Genomic DNA, 18,158 nt, shown 5'->3' on the forward strand with positions numbered 1-18,158 from the left:
TCACATCTCCACGCCAAGCTGGCAATCATTGGAAGGACCAAAATCAAGCCACCAGGTGTTTTGGGCAGAATGCTAGGGGTCTCTGAGCCCCCTGACGGGGTCTTTGGCAACTCTGGACATCCGGAGGCATGTGCTGAGTTCCCACACCCCATAGTCTTGAGTTGGTTGATCCATAGCGCTCATCTCATCTGTGACGGTGGAAAGGAAAAATGCTGAAGGACAAGGAGAACAGGACACATGAGAAGCACAGTTCCGCATCCTTTATTAATCCGCTCTTGGAATCCATGTGCCTGAGCTTTGGAAAGTTCAGGGAGTGGACTGTCCTGGTCCCCAACACTGGTAGGGATCCCTGGTGGAACAAGGACATGGACATGGTTGACTGAGAGTGCTGCAGGGACACCATGACAATGACAGGACAGGGGTATCCTCCAAATGAGGACAAGGTGATAAAATTGGGAGTTCTTTCAGGCAGGAGACAAGAATGCAAATTGCGAATGTCACCAATATGTCATGGAATGACCGTACTGACAACACCCCAATTACCCTAAGATTTGGCTGAGTATTTTACATGTCCTAACACACACCATAAAGAACTAGGTGATGGTCAACAAAGCTCACAATTAAGATGTTCTGCCAAGGTCAGATGGACACAGCCTCAAGGGAAGAACACAGAATTGCAGAAAGGAAAACACTCCCCACCACATGACTCACCAGGCTGGGCCAGGCAAGAGCTGCTGCCTCAAAATTGCCCCAAGGCCATGGAACAAGGCTGTCCTGCCCCTCCAGGACCTGCATAAAAGCCGGCCCAGAGCCTCACTCCCTCACACACTTCTCCTGACACCTTCTCCTTCGCCAGTCCAGACAGCAAGGTGAGTCTCAAAACCCTGACCCTCCTGCTCCTGCTCCCTTGGGCCCTCTCTTCCAACACACTCAGCCCCAGCCTCAGCAGCCCTCACGCCTCCCCACAGCCCCACAACAGCCTCCACACTCTCTCACCCTCCCATATCACCCATCACAACCCCCAAATCTCCATGACCCTGCCTCATCCCCCTCTCTTCCAGGACCCTCCACACCACACCCATGGCCTGCTACGACCGCTGCAGTCCCTGCGGACCCACCCCGCTGGCCAACAGCTGCAACGAGCCCTGTGCCCTGCAATGCCAGGATTCCCGCGTCATCATCAACCCTTCCCCTGTGATGGTCACCCTGCCAGGACCCATCATGACCTCCTTCCCCCAGAACACCGCCGTCGGATCCACCTCCTCCGCTGCCGTGGGCACTGAGCTCGATGCCCAGGGACAGCCCATCTCTGGGGGCTTTGGTGGCTTTGGTGGCTTTGGCTACGGCCTTGGCTATGGCCGTGGGTTTGGCTACGGCCTTGGCTATGGCCGTGGATTTGGCTATGGCTGTGGATTCGGCTATGGGCAGGGCTATGGCTACGGCCTTGGCTGCTATGGCAGAAGGGGCTATGGCTACAACTACTAAGGGACCTTGGCACCACCCCTGACACCACCAGCTCTGGCCTCTGGCAACAGCTCCTGCAAGCAAAGCACCTCAGCTGGTGTTTGTCCTACTTTCAACTCACACCGGATCCCGTCTTCTCCTTTCTCCCATCTCTTCATTCTTGTGCCTTAATAAAGACTTATTGCATCAAAGCCTGATACGCTTCATGTTCTTCTGTAATTCCAGTGGTCCCACATCCTTACCAAGTACATTCTATGCCTCAACAGGCCTTTGAGCTATGTGCAATAACACCTTCCCTCACAACTACGTCAAAACAACTAATAAAAACATCTGGCATAGGAAGCACAGGAGGGGACATCTTCCAGATCATGACACAAACCCGTCACTTGATAGACCAATGCCTTGAACACATCCATGTTCTCCTGGCTACACCTCTGGTCAAGTCGCTCTGTGTCAGCACACACCTGGCAAACTCTCTTCCCCAGCAGTACTCTTGAACCCTTCCAGCAATAAGAGACCCAAAATCCTCCACTTGGGCAGGAAATCTGGAGTGCAAGAGCTTCAATTTCCCTGTTTCATCAAGACCAACAGGAGCAGGATTCCCAGCACCATGGACAGTTCACTATTGGATCTCCCAGGGCCAGCAGTCCAACACCATTTCCGCTCTATGACCATCCTCAAAATGAGAAATTCTTGCTTTCTTTGTACAGGGAATTCCATCTGTTTTCCCTTTGCCCTCGCTCTCTTGTCCTGCATGTGTGCACTACTGAGAACAGTCAGGTTCCCTCACCTTCATTCTCTGCCATCAGTGATTTGTGCACCTTGATGACACCCCCCAGTCCCCCCTCATCCCCTGGGAGTCCCAGCTCTCCCAGTTTCTCATCCTGGAATGATCCACCAACCCCTGTGGAATCTCAGTGGTTCTGAACTGGTCACTATTCAATAATTCACTAATTTGACTTCATTTTCACACTGGGGAGAAAAGAATTGCGCACAACGCCTTGCTGAAGCCCTGATGTCCAGAACTAATCAAGTTTTCAGTGTTGGCCCAGGGTTCAGCACTTGGGACTTGCTACCATCTGGACTTTGGGACAATGACCACAAGCCTCAGACTTTCATACTTTTCTTAGTCCACTACCCTGGGCACTGAGACCACTGGGACTTGCCTGTGCGGTTGAGGATCGTGCAATGCTTGTCTCTGACAACCCTGGTCAACCTCCAAATCCTCCTACCAACAATCACAAGTGGCCTCAGCCTTTGGCACTCAGCTCAAGGGACGACCAAAAATATCAAAACCTCTGAGGCTAGACTGTCCCCCAAGCACCCACTGAGCATGTCCAAATTGAAAGGTGAGGTCTGAGGTCAGCCTCTGCCAACTGGAGGGATGGAAGGCAATGGAAGGTGCAACACCTCCTCCCTGGGAGAGCTGCCAATCCCAGTTCAGTCTATCAGAACTGTGAAAAATTTGGGGTAATTTTTCAGGAGGCGCCCACAAAGTACAACACGCAAGGGCAGTGGGGTGACCACAGTGATGACACCCCACCTCTCCAAAGCTTGGGTCACGTCTTCAGCCCTCCTTGACATGAACCACCAACAGAAAAATTTGACCTCTTAGTATTTGTAATTAAAAGTTACTTGCCACAGGTGGACAGGGCCTCAGGAGCAGGATATGGAATTGCACAATTCCACAAAGACACGCACCCACCTTGTCAGGGAAGGACAGAGGAGCTCACTGACTGTTCATTAGTAATTATTTGCTTACAGGAACACAATGTTAACAATTACAGGTCATGAGCTATGAAACTTGTGGCCTGAATGCGGAATAAGATAATTGATGTCACAAATGGCCTGGGAAAAAAGGGATCAAGCCCAGTTTGTTGTTTCCTTAGTGAATTTCATAACAAGGTCAAGGAATACAGTTTAAATGGCAGAAGACATTGTATTGTGAATTAGGGAAATCCAAATGAATCATAATACTGGAATATGTTCAGCAGCCTGAACAGCCTTTCAGTTTAAATGTCCACTCTCTTGATCCCATTCAAGACAAAAGACCATGAGTTCTCTTTCATCCATCCTGAAAGGCTTGCAGGCATTGGGATCTTGCCAAACCATTGCAGAGTGACCGCCCCAGGACATCAGCAGCTCCCTCAGCATTCCTGGGTGCAACACAATGACTGATGGACATCCAGTGTCATGGAACAGAGTCCCAGACTTCACAAGGCACCCGCAAACCACAGCACAAAACGCCACAAAATTACATCACTGATGACATTGTGGATCTTTAGGTCTTGGGTTGTGCATTCACCCCTCCCTGACACACATGGAACAATCAAATCTTCCCAAATATTAATTTATTAAAGCTACCACCAAGGTAAGAGGGACACAGCATCAAGATCAGGACATGGAATTGCAGAATGGCATGAAGGAAAACACTCCCCAACTCATGACTCACCAGGCTGGGCCAGCCAAGACCTGATGCCACCAAAATGCCCCAAGGCCATGGCACAAGGCTGTCCTGCCCCTCCAGGACCAGCATAAAAGCCAGCCCAGAGCCTCTCTCCCTCACACACTTCTCCTCACACCTCCTGCTCCTGCCGACAACCAGGTGAGTCTCAAACCCCTGACGCTCCTGCTCCTGCACCCCTGGCCCCTCTCTGGTGGCGCCCTCAGCCCCAGCCTCAGCCGTCCTCACACCACTCCACAACAGCCTCCGCACTCCCTCACCCTCCTGCATCATGACCCCCCACATCCCCACACCCCTGCCCTGCCTCACCCTCTTCTCTTCCAGGCACCCTCCACACCACACCCATGGCCTGCTACAACCGCTGCAGTCCCTGCGGACCCACCCCGCTGGCCAACAGCTGCAACGAGCCCTGTGCCCTGCAATGCCAGGATTCCCGCGTCATCATCGACCCTTCCCCTGTGCTGGTCACCCTGCCAGGACCCATCATGACCTCCTTCCCCCAGAACACCGCCGTCGGATCCACCTCCTCGGCTGCTCTGGGCACTGAGCTCAGTGTGCAGGGACAGCCCATCTCTGGCGGATTTGGTGGCTTTGGCTACGGCCTTGGCTATGGCCGTGGATTTGGCTATGGCTGTGAATTCGGCTATGGGCAGGGCTATGGCTATGGCCTGGGCTGCTATGGCAGCAGGGGCTATGGCTACAACTGCTAAGGGACCTCAGAACCACCCCTGACATCCACAATGTGCCTGGGGCTCTGGCAACAGTTTCTGCAAGCAAATCACCTCAGCTGATCGTTGCCCTACTTGCATCTCACACTATAATCCTTCTAGTTCTTTCTCCTGTCTTCATTTTTTCCCTCAATAAAGTTTTCCTGCATCAAAGCCTGAGATGGCTCCTCATCTTTTTGAATTCCAATGGCTTCATACCCTCACCAAATATAATGCCAGACAGGCCGTTGGCATGGATGGAAAAGAAGCAGAACAAGAACATCTCTCTTAGGTAAGATGTCACCACCAGCAATAACCAAGACAGACACTGGAAGGAGGGGAGAAGGACAAACCTTCCAGAACGTGACACAAGCCTAGGACCCACTGCCCCAAATGTTTTGACACATCCATGCTCTCCTGCTCATGGCTCTTGTACAATCTCTCTGTGCCAGCACACACGTGAAATACTCTCTTCCCCATCGGGACTCTTGCACCCACCCAGCAAACAGGAGGAACCACATCACCCACTTGGGCATGAACTCTGGAATACAGGTGCCTCATTTCCCTCTCCTGAATGAAAGCCAGCAAGAACAGCATTTCCAGGACCTTGGCCAGCTCAGTTTGGTTCTCCCAGCAGAGATTCCATCAGCTTTTCCTCTCCGAGACCACTCTCACACTCAAAAATTCTTGCCTTCTTTCCCCAGGGAATTCCATCTGTTTTCTTCCCTTCCCTCCTTTCCTTCTCCTGGGTGCATTGTTGAAAACACTAGGCTCCCTCGACTTCATTCCCTGCCGTCCCTGCCCTACCTGCCTTGCCTCCTGAGAGTCCCAGCTCTCTCTGCCCTCTAGGAATGATTCTCCTGCCCTTTCAGTGTCTTGGTCGTTCTGATCTGGTCTTGTTTCACTAAGCCCTTGTGCTTCTTTCGCTGGACAGCTCAGAACTGCCCACACCACCCCGCCAGTGCTCTAAAGAGAGGAAAGGCCACCTCTCCCAACTTCAGGGCAAGAATTGCCTGAAATCTATCCTGGATTCTGGTGATGTCTTTTCCAGGAAAAGGAAGGATTCGGATTTTGTGGTCCCTTTGTTCTGAAAAGCTCCTACTGAGCCTCTCAGCCCCCAGCATGACCTGGGGCCCATTGCCATTTGTGCCCAGATGCAGAACTTCACATTTTTCTCTCCTGAACTTCAGGAGATGCCTTTAACCCTCAGTCTCCAGTTCCCTCTGACCGGTGGCACAACCAAGTGGTGCCTCAGCCACTCCAGCACCTGCCTGCTTGCTGAGGGGACAACAATCCCACTGGCCAGACCTTTCTCGAGGAGGATGAACAGGGTTGGCCTCATGGATAAAATTCTGGACCTACTTCCCTTGAGACTTGCTTGGATTTGCATTTTAGGCCACTGATCTCCAGCCTCTGGCCCCACAGCCACTCTCAGGCCACTCACTGCCCTCTCGGGCAGCCTGGATTTGCTCAGTTGCTCTGGGAGCATGGAAGGGGAAGGCATATCAAAGTCTTCCCCGAGACTTTGATAACAAAAGACTTTGACATCACAAAAGGGTTGTGTTCAACAGCAGGCACAGCTCTCTCCTCATGCCCAGGCTGAGTCACTGGCACAGGGCAGACACACAGCTCAGCCAAGCACCATTTCCTCAAGGGAAATCCTCCAAGAGAACTGGCCTCACCCCTCAGCACTTGCCACAACTCAAGACCCCAAAGGTCTGGCTCACCCCTCCTGTGCTGCCTCTCCCCTTTGGCCTCTGCTCCCTCGCACAGCTGCCACCCACACCCATGGAGTCAGTTCTGATGGAAAAGCCTCTTGACATTGAGTACAACTCTTAAAGCTGGGCTACAAAATCCACCGCTAAACGATACCATCTTAAAAATATTTCTGTTGCAGAAGAGCTAAATTTTAAACACAAAGGCCAACCATTCCCTCTTCCCTACCAAAGCCACCATTAACCTGTGTCCCCAAGTGACACATCTCCAGGGATATTCAATCTCTGCAACTCCACAGTTACCCTGGGCAGTCTGTGACACCAATGAAAACCCTCTCCATGAAGGAAGATTCCTTAATAGCCAACCTAAACTTTTCCAGAAGACATTTGGACTCCGGATTCCTGCTCTCCTGTGGCACGGCACAAGGGAAAGAGTTTTACATCCAGTTTATCATGAATCCATAGAGAAAACAGACACCTGAAATTCTGGTGCAAGAAAAATTTTATTTAGACAAAACAGTGAAAAAGCAGGAGGAGCCAGTGGAAGGGAATTGGGCTGAGGTACAATCAGGGTGACCAACAGCCAAGGTGCTTTGCTTGCAGCACATTTGGCCAGAGCATCAAGGACTTCCTGCCCACAGTGGGAGCAGCTCACCAGAGGGGCCGGAAGTCTCTAACCTAGAAGAAAGTGTTTGAAACAGAGGGGACTGGACAGAGCCAAAGGGGAGAGCAGAAAGGAAAGAGCAGGGAGAGGAGAAGAGGGGGAGGCAGATGGGCCATGTTTGCAGGCAGCCTGGGCTGCGTTCCTGGCTTCTGCCTTGCTTGGTGCCCTGAGAGCAGGAGCTGAAAGTTCTGAGGCCCTTTGAAAGGAGGGCCCATGACCCAGAGAGGAGTCCTCAATGCCTGAGATGAGTTCCAGGGAGTGGGTGGTTGGTGTCAGGGCTGGTGCTGAGGCCCTTAGCAGATGTTGCCATAGCCCCTTCTGCCATAGCAGCCCAGGCCTCCCAGGCCATAGCCAAATCCACGGCCATAGCCAAAGCCACCAAAGCCACCAAAGCCACCAAATCCGCCAGAGATGGGCTGTCCCTGCACACTGAGCTCAGTGCCCACGGCAGCCGAGGAGGTGGATCCGACGGCGGTGTTCTGGGGGAAGGAGGTCATGATGGGTCCTGGCAGGGTGACCAGCACAGGGGAAGGGTCGATGATGACGCGGGAATCCTGGCATTGCAGGGCACAGGGCTCGTTGCAGCTGTTGGCCAGCGGGGTGGGTCCGCAGGGACGGCAGAGGCTGTTGCAGGCCATGGGTGTGGTGTGGAGGGTGCCTGGAAGAGAGGGGTGAGGCAGGGGGAGAACTGGGGATGTGAGGAGCAGGGATGCAGGAGAGTAAGGGAGTGTGGAGGCTGTTGTGGGGCTGTGGGGAGGTGTGAGAGCTGCTGAGGCTGGGGCTGAATGTGCTGGAAGAGAAGGGCCAGGGGTGCAGGAGCAGGAGGGTCAGGGGTTTTGAGACTCACCTTGTAGTCTGCACAGGAGAAGGTGTCAGGAGAAGTGTGTGAGGGAGAGAGGCTCTGGGCTGGCTTTTATGCTGGTTCTGGAGGGGCGGGACAGACTTGTCCCATGGCCTTGGGGCATTTTTGAGGCAGCAGCTCTTGGCTGGCCCTGCCTGGTGAGTCATGAGTTGGGGAGTGTCTTTCCTGCAACTCTGCAATTCTGTGTTCTTTCCCTTGGGGCTGTGTCCATCTGACCTTGGCATAACCTCTTAGTTGAGAGAATTAACAACCAATATCTTGTTGATAGCAAGTGTCAGGACATGCAGAGGACTCAACAAAAGCTTTGGAGAACTGGGGATTTAACTAGGTTTTGCCATGGCCTACTGGCAACATCTCCCATTTGCATTTTGTCTCCTGCCTGAAATTCCAGGTCCCTAGTTTCATCTCATTTTAAGGCTGCTCCAGGTCCATCATTGTCTTGGTCTCCCTGAGTTGCTCTTGGTCAACCACGTCCAAGTTCTTGTTCTACTGTGTAGTTCCTGAAGTGGTGGGTGGAAAGATGGACACTGCCCTCAATTTGCTTTTATTTATTTTCCTAATCCTGTCTTGGGAACTGGTGGAATTTTTTGCAGCAAAAGATAGTTGGCCAAAGGGTTGATTAATCAATGGTTGAGGAATTGTTCTCCTCATGTCTTGCTCTCCTTACCCTTCACCATTTTCCCTTTCCATGTGTCGGGTAGAGCCCAGCACTGTGACACCACAGGGTGACCTTGCTGAGCCCAGATGAGACAAGCACTATGGATGGACTAAAAGAAGACTTAGGGCAGAATGGGATCCTCCCTAAACAACAGGATTGCTTCCCCATCCACAGCTGGGATGGTCTGGTATACAACACCTGGAGAGACGGCAACATGGTGGGGATGGAAACAATGGGATGAAAGGAACAGACCCTCACAAGCAGCGCTCCTGCAAAGCCCAGACCAGCCTGACAGAGCTGTGATGGTTTGGGGCCCATCTTCACAATGCACCCCCAAACCACAGAGCATGAGAGCCCTGGGGCAACCTCACTGATGAGGCGGCTTTGGTCACGTCTTCACCTTGCCCTGACAAGGCCATCAACACCAGCATTTAACCTCTAATACTTGCATTTAAATATTGCTATCAAAGTCAGGCCTCAAGAAAATGGCTTGGAATCACAGAATTCCACGTAGGAACACCAGCACCATGACATAGGAGGGAGGAAGACCTCACTGATCATCCATTAGTAACAATTAGCTGTTACAAACAGGAAAAAAATATTAAGACTTGGAGGTTTTAAGTTATGAAACCTTGTGGCTTGAATGCGGAATAGGAGAATTGACATCACAGCCCAGCCTGGGCAAACACGGGGTTGTTGTTTGTTTATTGGATTCATGAATGAGGTCAAGGAATATGCTCTAAATGACAGTGTATGCTGTTGTGTGGATTGCAGAAATCCAAATGGAACAAGTTCAGCCTGAACAGCTTCGGCTTTGCCGGATCCTCTCCCTTGATCCCATTCAAGACAAAAGGCCAAGAGCTCTCTTTCATTCATTAGGAAGCTCTCAACTGCACTGGAATCCTGCCGAGTTATTGCAGAGTGACCTTCCCAGGACATCAGCAGCTCCCTCAGCACTCCTGGGTGCAGCACAATGACTGATGGACATCCAGTGGCACAGAACAGAGTCCCAGTCTTCACAAGGCACCCACAAACCACAGCACACGAATGCCACAAAATGACCTCACTGATGACATTGCAAATCTCCAGGGCTCTGCTTGTTTATTCAGCCCTCCTTAGACACATGGAAGAATGAGATTTACCCAAATACCAACACTAACCCTAAAGCTGCCGCCAAGGTCAGATGGACACACACTCAAGAGCAGGACATGGAATTGCAGAATTGCATAAAGGAAAACACTCCTCACCTCATGACTCACCAGGCCGGGACAGCCAAGAGCTGCTGCCACAAAAATGCCCCAAGGCCATGGGACAAGGTTGTCCCGCCCCTTCAGAACCAGCATAAAAGCCGGCCCAGAGCCTCTCACCCTCACACACTTCTCCTCAAGCCTTCTCCTCCTGCTGAAAACCAGGTGAGCCTCATGCCCCTGACCATCTTGCCTCTGCCACCCTTGCCTCTCTCTTTCAGAACTCCCCAGTCTCAGCAGCCCTCATGCCTCCCCACAGCCCTACAACAGACGCCAAACCCCATCACCCCTCACACCCCCACACCCCTGCCCTGCCTCACCCCTCTCTCTTCCAGGCACCCTCCACACCACACCCATGGCCTGCTACAACCGCTGCAGCCCCTGCGGACCCACCCCGCTGGCCAACAGCTGCAACGAGCCCTGTGCCCTGCAATGCCAGGATTCCCGCGTCATCATCAACCCTTCCCCTGTGCTGGTCACCCTGCCAGGACCCATCATGACCTCCTTCCCCCAGAACACCGCCGTCGGATCCACCTCCTCGGCTGCCGTGGGCACTGAGCTCAGTGTGCAGGGACAGCCCATCTCTGGCGGATTTGGTGGCTTTGGTGGCTTTGGCTACGGCCTTGGCTACGGGCTGGGAGGCCTGGGCTGCTATGGCAGGAGGGGCTATGGCAACATCTGCTAAGGGCCTCAGCACCACCCCTGACACCACCAGCTCTGGCCTCTGGCAACAGCTCCTGCAAGCAAAGCACCTTGGCTGATGGTCACGGTGTTCTCACCTCACAACAGATTATTTCCACTTCTCTTTCCTGTCTCTTCATTCTTCATTCTTTCACATCAATAAAATTTTCCTACTTTAAACCTGGCATGCCTCCTTATTTTTTTTGTGTTACAATGGTCTCAAATCCTCACCCACCACATTCTAGAGCTGGACAAGCCACTGGGAATTTGTTCAACAGAGCAACAACACTTCTGCTTACATCTATCTTAAAACAATTAATAACAAATTAGTTATAACTAATAGGCAAAGGAAGCACAGGAAGGGATATCTTACAGAAGATGCCACATGTCCTGCAGCTGCTACACCAAAGTCTTTGACACACCAATTGTCTCCTTGGCACAAGAATGGAAAAGTTTCTACATGCCCATGCACGCTTGACAAACTCTTCCTGGGCATGACCATGAAGCCTACCAGCCAAGAGAGAAAAAAACATCAACCCCTTGGGCAGGAGCTCTGGAGTGCAAGTGGTACAACTGCCCTGCTCAAGCAAGACCAACGGGAGAACATTTCCACAACCATGGACAGGTCTGATTCGGATCTCCCAAGACCGCAAGTCCACCGCCTCTTCCAATCTCTGATCATTCTCATAATGAAAGATTCTTGGCATCTTTGCTCATGGAATTCCATTTTTTTTTTCACCTGTGCCCTTGCTCTCTTGCCCTGCATGTGTGCACTGCTGAGAACAGCCAGGCTCCCCTATATCTTCATCCCCCACCATCAGGGATTTGCACACACTGATGGCACATCCTGTCAATCCTTGTCCCCTGGGAGTCTCAGCTCTCTCAGCCTCTGCTCCAGGAAATTTCCCCCTGCCCCTTTAGAGATTGCTGGCCCTGAAATGATTTAGGTTCATTTAATGTATTTCATTTTCCCACTGGAGAGCCCAGGACTGCTCATAACATCTCACATGGGATGCCACCAGCTTTCAGGAGACAGCAAGAGTCACCTCCCCCTGCCTCATTACAACACCTTTTCCACTTCTTCCCTTGAACCTTGGGGTTCCTTTTCCCACCCAGGGACACCCTGTGATCCATTTCTTCTCAACCACAACCACAAGAAAAGAAAACCATTGTTCCAAGTGACTCCGAGACATTACTTCCTACCTGGGATGACTCCTACCAACAAACAGCCCTGGGTAGATGCCCCTGCTGAACTCCAGCAGATGCCCAGGACCACTCAGGTTTTCAGTGTTGGCCAAAAAGATCCAACTCCCGGGCCACAGCACCGTGGATTTGCTGCCATCTGGATTTGGGACATTGACCACAAGCCTCTGGACCCAGCCCTTCAGAGCCTTCTCAGGCCACCATTGACACAATCTGGATGTGCCTGGGGTATTGTCAAGGATTATGCAATGCTTCCCTCCAATAACCCAGGGCAAGTATTCAATCCTTTCTCTGACAACCAGACATTGCCCAGAGAAGTGACCTCTCGGGGCTTTTGTAAGTCAGAGTGATCCCGAGATGTGTTAGAAAGTCTCTTTTCCCAGCCCCGCTGTTGAAGAAGGAGTCAGAACCCTTCAGTTCTTGGTCTCAAGGCTGTTTATTGTTTCTTATCTATAAAATTCTTTCTCCTGGCCTGCCAAGGTCTGCTCAGCAGGACAGACAGACGCACTGGCCACCGTCCGGGGTGGTGGTATCTTTTTATACGAAAAATTACGTGTACATTTTTTACCATAACTTTCCAATACTTATCACCTATGTTAGACAGTGAGCTTCTACTCTAAACTAATCTAAAATTGCCAACATCACAGCAGAAGATGGAGGCCAAGAAGAAGAAAGGCTGGACACACCCAGATTCCTCCATCTTGTCCCCTGAACCCTTATTTTAAAAACTCCAAAAAATCCATTTTTCACTGAACTAATTATTATTCTACTTAGACTTTTGTGGCTTGAAGATCTTCATATCAGGTTGGTAACTTTTCCCATGGGTCATTATCCATCACAGGTGTCTTGGGCTCTGTGCCAGGACTCTGAGCCCCTTGGCAGGGGTTCTGGCAATCCAGGAGAGCCAGAGGGATGTCCTGAATTCTCACAGTGACCTCAGTCCTTAGCCCAAGGAATGACCCAAAAGACCCTGGATATCAAAACTGTACAAACAAGAGGGGCACCAAGATACACACAAAGCACAGGAAAAAGGTGGTTCAATGTCAGCAATTGCCAGCTGGGAGAAAAGCATGGAGGGAGGGGATGTGATTGAAGGCGTAACACCTCCTACTGTAAAATGCAGATCAGCCTGACAGAGAGTGGGGGCAACTCCTCCCCACACATACACAAACGACAGAAATACCATGGGGTGACCAACTTACACCCTACTTCTCCAAAGCTTTGGTTACATCTTGGGCCCACCCTGAAATATGCAAAATGCAAAAAAATGCAAAATGCAGATCAGCCTGACAGAGAGTGGGGGCAACTCCTCCCCACTCATACACAAACAACAGAAATACCATGAGGTGACCAACTTACACCCTACTTCTCCAAAGCTTTGGTTACATCTTGGGCCCACCCTGAAATGAGCCATAAATACCAGAATATGTTTTCTAAAACTTGCACTTAAAAGTTACCACCAAGGTCAGATTGACACGACCTCAGGAGAAGGACATGATGCTGTGGATGTGGGGAAAGGGAAGGAATCCTCAGCTCATGATTTGCCAGGAAGGGCCATCCAGCCACGAGAAGGAAGAAAAGGACCTGCTGAAACAGATCTGTAGATGAGCCTTGGAGATGATGAGGCGCTGGAATTAAAAGTTAACAGAGACTACGAGGGGTTTGTGTCAGAGGTTTGTGTCAGGCAAAGACCTGCGCTAGAGCATCCAGGCCTGATCTCAGGCAAGTGAGGGATTTGTGTGGTGCAATGGAAGACCAAAGTGTGCTGGGGCTAGTGAAACTGGAGCAATATTTCCTAAGACAGGCCTTGGTGCACTTTTTCATCCATGCCAATTCCCAGCACAAACTTGCCTTAGCACTGAGTGAGACTGGAGGAGTTCTGGGAGAAAAAAGAAAGAGCCATGTGAGGTTATAATGCAACAAAACTGTATTGAGGACAAAGAGAAAAAACTCAGAAGTAGCCAGTACAATGGAGCTGGGCTCGGCTGTGACCAGGGTGACCATCAGCAAAGCAGCTTTGCTTGGACATTTGGCCACAGCATCAAGGCCCCGCTGCCCTGCATTGGGAGCAGGACACCAGAGGTGCCCGATGGTCTCTGGCTTGGGAGAAGTGGATTGTAGCAGAAGTCACAGGACAGAGGTGAAGGGACAATGCAGAGCAGGGAGCAGGAGAAGACCAGGAGGCAGATGGGTCATGTTTGCAGGTAGCCCAGGCTGGCCCCTTGGCTACAGGCTTGCTTGGTGACCTGAAGGCAGGTGATTCCTTAAGGCATCACAGGAACTGGAATCACTGAGCCCATTTGAGAGCCTTGGTACAGAGAGGACTCCTCAATGCCTGAGTGGATGTTTGGTGTCAGGGGTGGTGCTGAGGGCCCTTAGCAGATGGAGCCATAGCCCCTTCTGCCATAGCAGCCCAGGCCTCCCAGGCCGTAGCCAAGGCCAAAGCCAAATCCGCCAGAGATGGGCTGTCCCTGGGCATTGAGCTCAGTGCCCAGAGCGGCGGAGGAGGTGGATCCGACGGCGGTGTTCTGGGGGAAGGAGGTCATGATGGGTCCTGGCAGGGTGACCAGCACAGGGGAAGGGTTGATGATGACGCGGGAATCCTGGCATTGCAGGGCACAGGGCTCGTTGCAGCTGTTGGCCAGCGGGGTGGGTCCGCAGGGACTGCAGCGGTTGTAGCAGGCCATGGGTGTTGTGTGGAGGGTGCCTGGAAGAGAGGCAGGGTAGAGGCATGGAGCTATGAGGAACAGTCAGGCAGCAGGGTGAGGGAGTGTGGAGGCTGTAGTGGGGCTGTGGGGAGGCGTGAGGACTGCTGAGGTTGGGGCTGAATGTGCTGGAAGAGAGAGGCCAGGGGTGCAGGAGAAGAAGTGTCAGGGGATTGAGGCTCACCCTGTTGTCTGCAGTAGGAGAAGGTGTCAGGAGAAGTGTGTGAGGGAGAGAGGCTCTGGGCCGGCTTTTATGCTGCTCCTGGATGGGTGGGACAGCCTTGTCCCATGGCCCTGGGGCATTTTTGAGGCAGCAGCTCTTGCCTCACCCCACCTGGCATGATGTCATGAGGTGGGGAGTATTTTCCTTTGTGATGTTCTGCAATTCCTGTCCTGTTCTTGAGTCTGTATCCATCTGATGTTGGCGGCAGTGTTCATGGGTTGGTATTTGGCAGAATTTCACTCTCAGATGTGTGTCAGGGAGGACTGAATAAACAACCACAGCCATGGAGATTTGCAAAGTCATCAGTGAGGTCACTTTTGGCCCTTGGGTATTGTGGTTTGTGGAAGCCTTGTGAATACTGGGACTCTGTTCTGTGCCGCTGGATGTCCATCAGTCATTGAGTTGCACCCAGGAATGCTGAGGAAACTTCTGTTTTTCTGGGAATGTCACTCTGGAACAGCTTGGAAAGATCCCAGTGCATGGGAGTAATTTCTGATGGATGACAGAGAGCTCTTGGCCTTGTGTCTTGAATGGGATCACAAGATCAGGTAAATGTGAAGCCGTTGAGGCTGAACATGTTCCATTTTTATGATCCACTTGGATTCCTCAAATTCTATTTCCAACACACTCTTATGTGTAAAGTGAATTTTTGACCTCACTCACAAATCCAATAACAAACAACAAACAAGGCCCGATCCCTTTGTTCCTAGGCTGCTCTGTGGTGTCAGTTCCCTCATTCCACATTCAGACCTTCAGGTTTCATAATGATTTATATCCTGTAAATCATAATATTGTGTTCCTCTAAAGCAAACCCCAGTAATTGCTACCTGATGGTCAGTGTGCTCTCCTTTCCCTCTCTGTCATGATCTGGGTGTGCCTTTATGGAATTCCACCATTCCACATCCTTCTCTTGAGGCTGTGTCCTTCTGACCTTCAGGGCAGCTTTTGAGTGTGAGTGTTTCGTGTGTGAGGGTTGGTGGCATTTGGGAGGGTTTGCTCTCAAGGTGAGTGTCAGGGAGGGCTGAATAAACAACCAGAACTTGGGAGAGGTGCAGTTGTCATCGGCAAGGTCACCCTGTGGCACGGGCGTGCTGGGCTTTGTGGGTGTGTTGTGAAGAGGAGCCCCATTCCCTCCCAGCCCTGTCTGGCTGCTCTGGGATTGGCAGCTGTGCTGGAAGTGCTGCCCCTTCCCTCACATTCCATCCCTTCCCACCTTGATCCCACCTAGCTAAGCCTGACACTAGGCCTGACCTTTGCTGTTCTCTGTGCTCGGTGGGTGTCTTGGTGCCGCTCTTGCCTTTAAGGTTTTGGCATCCAGGGCTTCTGGGGACTTTGCTGGGGCTGAGTGCAAAGGGGTGAAGCCAGTTTGATGGTCGGAAAGAGAAGTTGGAGGTTGCTCAGGGTTGTTGGAGGAGAGAAATGCCTGATCCTCGACAATCAGACACATCCAGGCTGTGTCAGTGGCCTGAGAACGATCTGAAGAACTGGGCCCAGATTCCTGTCCTAAAATCCAGATAGCATCAAGGCCCAGGAGTTGGATCCTTTTGGCCAGCACTGAAAACCTGAGTGGTCCTGGGCATCTGCTGCAGCTCAGCAAGGGCATCTGCCCAGGGCTGTTTCTTGGCAGGAATGAGGATGTCATCCCAGGTCGGAAGGAATGTGTGCGTATCAGCTGGAACAATGGCTTTCTTTTCCAAAAAGCCTTTGGGGTTGTGGGTGAGAAGAAGTGGAGCTGGAGTTGTCCCTGTTCCCTTGTGGGTAGAGGGAACCCAAGGTTCCAGGAATGCTATGGAAAAATGTTGGGGTGAGGCAGCGAGAGGTGACTGTTGGAGTTTGCTCAGCACTGGTGAGATCCCGTGTGAGGTGTTGGGGGCAGTTCTGGGCTCCCCAGTGAGATGAGCTCAGGGCCACCCAGATCCAAATGGGCCTGAAAGATGATTCCTAGATAAGGAACGGAGAGAGCCAGGACTGCCAGGAGACAAGGATGGACAGGGGTGTGCCATCAGTGTGCGCAAATCCCTGATGGTGTGGGATGAGGGCACAGGATCCCAGCTGTTCTCAGCACTGCACACGTGAGGGGCAAGAGACCAAGGGTACAAGGGAAATGAGATGGAATTCCATGAACAAAGAAGAGAAGAATCTTTCATTATGAGGATGATCAAAGATTGGAAGAGGCGATGGAGTCTCAATCATTGGAGATCCAATTTGAACTGTCCATGGTTCTGGAATGTTCTCCTCTTGGTCTTGCTTGAGCAGGGCAGTTGAAGCACTTGCACTCCTGAGTTCCTGCCCATGAGATTGATGTTGTTTCTCTCTTTGCTCAAAGGCTTCTGGGGCATGGCCAGGAAGAGAGTTTGTCAAGTGTGCACTGGCATGGAGTGACTTTTCCATCTCTCTACCACAGAGAGAATTGATGTGTCCAAGACTTTGGTGTAGCAGTTTGCAGGGCATTTGACATGTTCTGGAAGGTGTCCCTTCCTATGCTTCCTCTGCCAGACTTCCTTTTTTATTTATTTTATACATGTTAGGAAGATGTTGTTGACATGTTCCAGGTACCCTTAAGAGCCTGTTGAGCTCTAGAATGTGGTGGGTGAGGATGTAAGACCATTGGAATGCAATAAAATACGGAGACGTTGCAGGTTTGAAGAAAAACTTTATTGGTGCAAAAGAATGAAAAGTCAAGGAAAAGAAGTGGAAATAATCTGTTGTGAGGCGTGAGTGGGGCTGCCATCAGCTGAAGTGCTTTGTCTTCAGGAGCTGTGGCCAGAGCCCAGAGCTGGTGGTGTCAGGGGTGGTGCTGAGGGCCCTTAGCAGATGTTGCCATAGCCCCTTCTGCCATAGCAGCCCAGGCCTCCCAGGCCGTAGCCAAGGCCAAAGCCAAATCCGCCAGAGATGGGCTGTCCCTGGGCATTGAGCTCAGTGCCCAGAGCAGCGGAGGAGGTGGATCCGACGGCGGTGTTCTGGGGGAAGGAGGTCATGATGGGTCCTGGCAGGGTGACCAGCACAGGGGAAGGGTTGATGATGACGCGGGAATCCTGGCATTGCAGGGCACAGGGCTCGTTGCAGCTGTTGGCCAGCGGGGTGGGTCCGCAGGGACTGCAGAGGCTGTTGCAGGCCATGGGTGTGGTGTGGAGGGTGCCTGGAAGAGAGAGGGGGTGAGGCAGGGATGAGGGGGTGTGAGAAGCATTGATTCTGAGGGTAAGGGAGTGTGGAGGCTGTAGTGGGGCTGTGGGGAGGCGTGAGGGCTGCTGAGGCTGAAGAGAGAAGTGAGAAGTGCAGGAGCAGGAGGGTCAGGGGCTTGAGGCTCACCTGGTTGTCAGCAGTTGCAGGAGGAGAAGATGTGAGGGGACGTGTGTGAGGGAGAGAGGCTCTGGACCTGCTTATATGCTGGTCGTGGAGGGGCGGGACAGCCTTGTCCCATGGCCTTGGGGCATTTTGAAAGCAGCAGTCTTGCCTGGGCCAGCCTGGTGAGTCATGAGGTGGGGAGTGTTTTCTTTCCTGCAACTCTTCAACTCCATGCCCTCCATTGGGGCAGTTTCCATTTGACCTTGTCGGCAACTCTTCA

General features: G+C 51.9%; 3 protein-coding genes and 3 pseudogenes across 3 annotated transcripts; 3 read left to right on the forward strand and 3 right to left on the reverse strand.

Annotated features, from left to right (window-relative positions):
- Window positions 1–401: 401 nt before the first annotated feature.
- On the forward strand, window positions 402–1,485 carry LOC134417135 (beta-keratin-related protein-like). Its single transcript, XM_063154028.1, is given in 4 exon segments — window positions 402–421; window positions 715–773; window positions 776–869; window positions 1,062–1,485. Coding segments are annotated over 4 exon segments (597 nt in total).
- Window positions 1,486–3,950: 2,465 nt separating this feature from the next.
- LOC134430982 (feather beta keratin-like) lies at window positions 3,951–4,808 on the forward strand. Its single transcript, XM_063178902.1, has 2 exons — window positions 3,951–4,069; window positions 4,248–4,808. The coding sequence occupies exons 1-2, from the start codon at window positions 3,951–3,953 to the stop codon at window positions 4,636–4,638; spliced, it is 510 nt and encodes a 169-aa protein (XP_063034972.1). The 3' UTR covers window positions 4,639–4,808.
- Window positions 4,809–7,307: 2,499 nt separating this feature from the next.
- Window positions 7,308–7,979, reverse strand: LOC134417185 (feather beta keratin-like; annotated as a pseudogene).
- A 1,848-nt stretch (window positions 7,980–9,827) lies between these two features.
- On the forward strand, window positions 9,828–10,466 carry LOC134430991 (feather beta keratin-like; annotated as a pseudogene).
- Window positions 10,467–14,040: 3,574 nt separating this feature from the next.
- On the reverse strand, window positions 14,041–14,673 carry LOC134430999 (feather beta keratin-like; annotated as a pseudogene).
- Window positions 14,674–17,400: 2,727 nt separating this feature from the next.
- On the reverse strand, window positions 17,401–17,733 carry LOC134431010 (feather beta keratin-like). Its single transcript, XM_063178935.1, has one exon. It carries the CDS (start codon window positions 17,710–17,712, stop codon window positions 17,401–17,403), a length of 312 nt encoding a protein of 103 aa, XP_063035005.1. The 5' UTR covers window positions 17,713–17,733.
- Window positions 17,734–18,158: the final 425 nt, after the last annotated feature.

This window comes from Melospiza melodia, chromosome 1, assembly GCF_035770615.1.
Source record: "Melospiza melodia melodia isolate bMelMel2 chromosome 1, bMelMel2.pri, whole genome shotgun sequence".
In the NCBI taxonomy this organism is placed as follows: domain Eukaryota; kingdom Metazoa; phylum Chordata; class Aves; order Passeriformes; family Passerellidae; genus Melospiza; species Melospiza melodia.